General features: G+C 43.4%; 1 protein-coding gene across 1 annotated transcript; it reads left to right on the top strand.

Annotated features, from left to right (window-relative positions):
• Window positions 1–1,418: 1,418 nt before the first annotated feature.
• Window positions 1,419–2,327, top strand: LOC137504706 (G-protein coupled receptor 35-like). Its single transcript, XM_068233291.1, has one exon. It carries the CDS (start codon window positions 1,419–1,421, stop codon window positions 2,325–2,327), a length of 909 nt encoding a protein of 302 aa, XP_068089392.1.
• Window positions 2,328–2,760: the final 433 nt, after the last annotated feature.

Here is a 2,760-nt window from a genome sequence, read left to right as displayed (position 1 = left end):
AGCCATACTCTACACAGTCTATTCTATAGAGCTGAACTCCCCATCAGATAAAATCTTTGCAAGATGCTGCACACATAGATACTGTACACATTCAACAGATCAGTATCTGCAAAAGATCTGTTCCTGCAAAAGATCAGTTCCTGCTAATTGTATTCATAGTCTATGATATCTGCAGATCTAATACACTCCTTGTTTAACAGACATTCATCTGCAGATCAGATCCACCAGGATGGATCTTCAGATCTGCAGATGATCTTCAGGTCTGCAGATGAATGTCTGTTAAACAAGGTGTGTATGAGATCTGCATATATCATAGACTATGAATGCATTTTGCAGGAACTAATCTTTTGCAGGAACTGATCTTTTGCAGATACTCAGGTGCGTAGCAATAGGGGTTGCAGAGGTTGCGACCGCATCGGGGCCCCAAAGGGCCCTCCCTCAACTACAGTATTAGCTCTCTATTGGTCCTGTGCTCATAATAATCACTTCTATAGATACTTTGAATAGTGTTAATCATTAACAACCTGTTTCCCATCCCCTTCTTGCACCTGTGACACTGTTGTTGCCATTGGCAGGTTTTGGTGCACCGTATCAATTGTTATTTATAGAGTACTTGGGGGGGCCCATTGTAAAACTTGCAACGGGGCCAACAGCTCCTTAGCTACGCCACTGCAGATACTGATCTTTTTCAGATACTGATCTTTTGCATGTTTACAACATGTTTGTGTACATCATCTTGCAAAGATTTTTATCTGATGGGGAGTTTAACTCAATAGAATAGACTGTGTAGAGTATGGCTCTCATAATACGTGAAAGGGGGTAAAATTGGTCTGTGATCTTTCATTAAGCTTTCAAGTGTGTATACAGCTTTAGAGTCTTTACTGACACACCATTAAGGTGCGTACACACGCACTACTAAAGAGAATGGCAGGTCCGTCCAGCTCTAACACTTTCACACTGACATTTTGCACAGTGATATGTATTTTGTTATTTCCTTTCACAGTAACCTGTAACATGTTAGTATTCATTGTTTTCCAGAGTGACTGGTGCTCTTCGTTAGAAATCCATAACAGATCTTCAGTCAGAACATAAAGAATAAGAGAAGACACAGAATTTTTGTATATCTTGCTTTTCTCCTGGCAAACTCAAAGCGCCAGAGGTGCAGCCACTAAGACACGCTCTATAGGCAGAAGCCGTGATAGGGAGTCTTGCCCAAGGTCTCCTACTGAATAGGTGCTGGCTTACTGAACAGGCAGAGCCAAGATTCGAACCCAGGTCACCTGTGTCAGAGGCAGAGCCCTTAACCATTACACTATCCAGCCGCTAGAATAAGTGGGGAAATTTGACGGTGACGTCACAGAAGCATCCTACAAAAACTACAGCAAGATTTCCTCCTATATCAAAGAAACTTCTTAAAGATGAACTGCTCAACCTTGGTCTATGAACATCTTGCGATTTTTGCCTCCGTTACTTACGGCATCTTTTTTGTCATTGGAACCATTTTCAATGTGTTTGCCTTGTGGATTTTCTGCTGTAGACTACCCAAGTGGACAGAAACAACTGTGTTTATGGTGAACCTGATGATGGCAGATATTCTAATTGTACTGACATTCCCTTTCAAATTGTATGCTTTACTAGCCCCCTGGGAGCTTGGCTATAAAGTATGTGAAATGCTAATCCGAATTTACTTTACAAATACATACATGAGCATTTTTATTATCACAGCTATCTCCTGTGACCGCTATTTGGCCATATGTCATCCTCTGAAGTACAAAGGTTGGAGGACCCCCATGAAGGCTTCATTGGTTTGTGCCGTCCCGTGGACTCTTCTGCTAATTATCAACATAGTAAATACTGCACAACAAGAGAATGGCAATTTAACCACTTGTTTTGTGAAGGTGCGCACAGAACCTAGTGAGTGGAATCTGGTCTCCTCATTGGCTTGGTTTCTTCCTTCGCTGGTACTTATCAGCTTTTTCTCTGTGAAGATCTTGAAAACTCTCCGTGACTCAATAACGCTGGATTCCAAAGACCGGCGATCCTTCAGAAAAGCAATAAACTTAATTATTGCTAATATGGTTATTTTTGTGGTCTGCTTCTTCCCAGTCCATACGGCATACATAGTACGCTATTTGGCGGATAGTACCAATGCATCTTGTCACACCATTAATCATATCCAAGTTTTCATCCGTGTGTCAACACTTCTATCTAATGCTAATTGTGTTCTGGACTCTGTGTGCTATTACTTTGCAGCCAAAGAGTTTTGGGAAGCGGTCTCCAAACGGAAACAAAGGTTTCAGAAATTCCGATCTTGCTGTACATCATAAACATTCACAGGACCGGCCTTAGGTTTCACAGCGCCCTGAGCGAAACCGGATTTTGTTCCCCCCGCCCCCATAAGTAGCATAGTTGTCCCCATATAGGTAGCATAGTTGCCACCAGTGTAAGTAGTATAGTTGCCCCATATAGGTAGCATAGCTGCCCTCAGTGTAGCTAGTACAGTTTCCCCCAGTGTAGTAGCATGGTTGCCCCCAGTGTAGGTAGTATGCCCCAGTGTGCCCCCAGTGTAGGTAGTATGCCCCCAGTGTAGGTAGTTTGCCCCAGTATGCCCCCAGTGTAGGAAGTATGCCCCCAGTGTAGGTAGTATGCCCCAGTATGCCCCCAGTGTAGGTAGTATGCCCCAGTATGCCCCCAGTGTAGGTAGTTTTCCCCCAGTGTAGGTAGTTTGCCCCCAGTGTAGGTAGTTTGCCCCCAGTGTAG

This window comes from Hyperolius riggenbachi, chromosome 4, assembly GCF_040937935.1.
Source record: "Hyperolius riggenbachi isolate aHypRig1 chromosome 4, aHypRig1.pri, whole genome shotgun sequence".
Lineage (NCBI taxonomy): Eukaryota > Metazoa > Chordata > Amphibia > Anura > Hyperoliidae > Hyperolius > Hyperolius riggenbachi.
This window is presented reverse-complemented; position numbering and strand designations above follow the sequence as displayed.

Bases quoted from the DNA above. Each gene is read 5' to 3' on its own strand.
- LOC137504706 (XM_068233291.1), top strand. From the start codon at position 1,419: ATGAACTGCTCAACCTTGGTCTATGAACATCTTGCGATTTTTGCCTCC.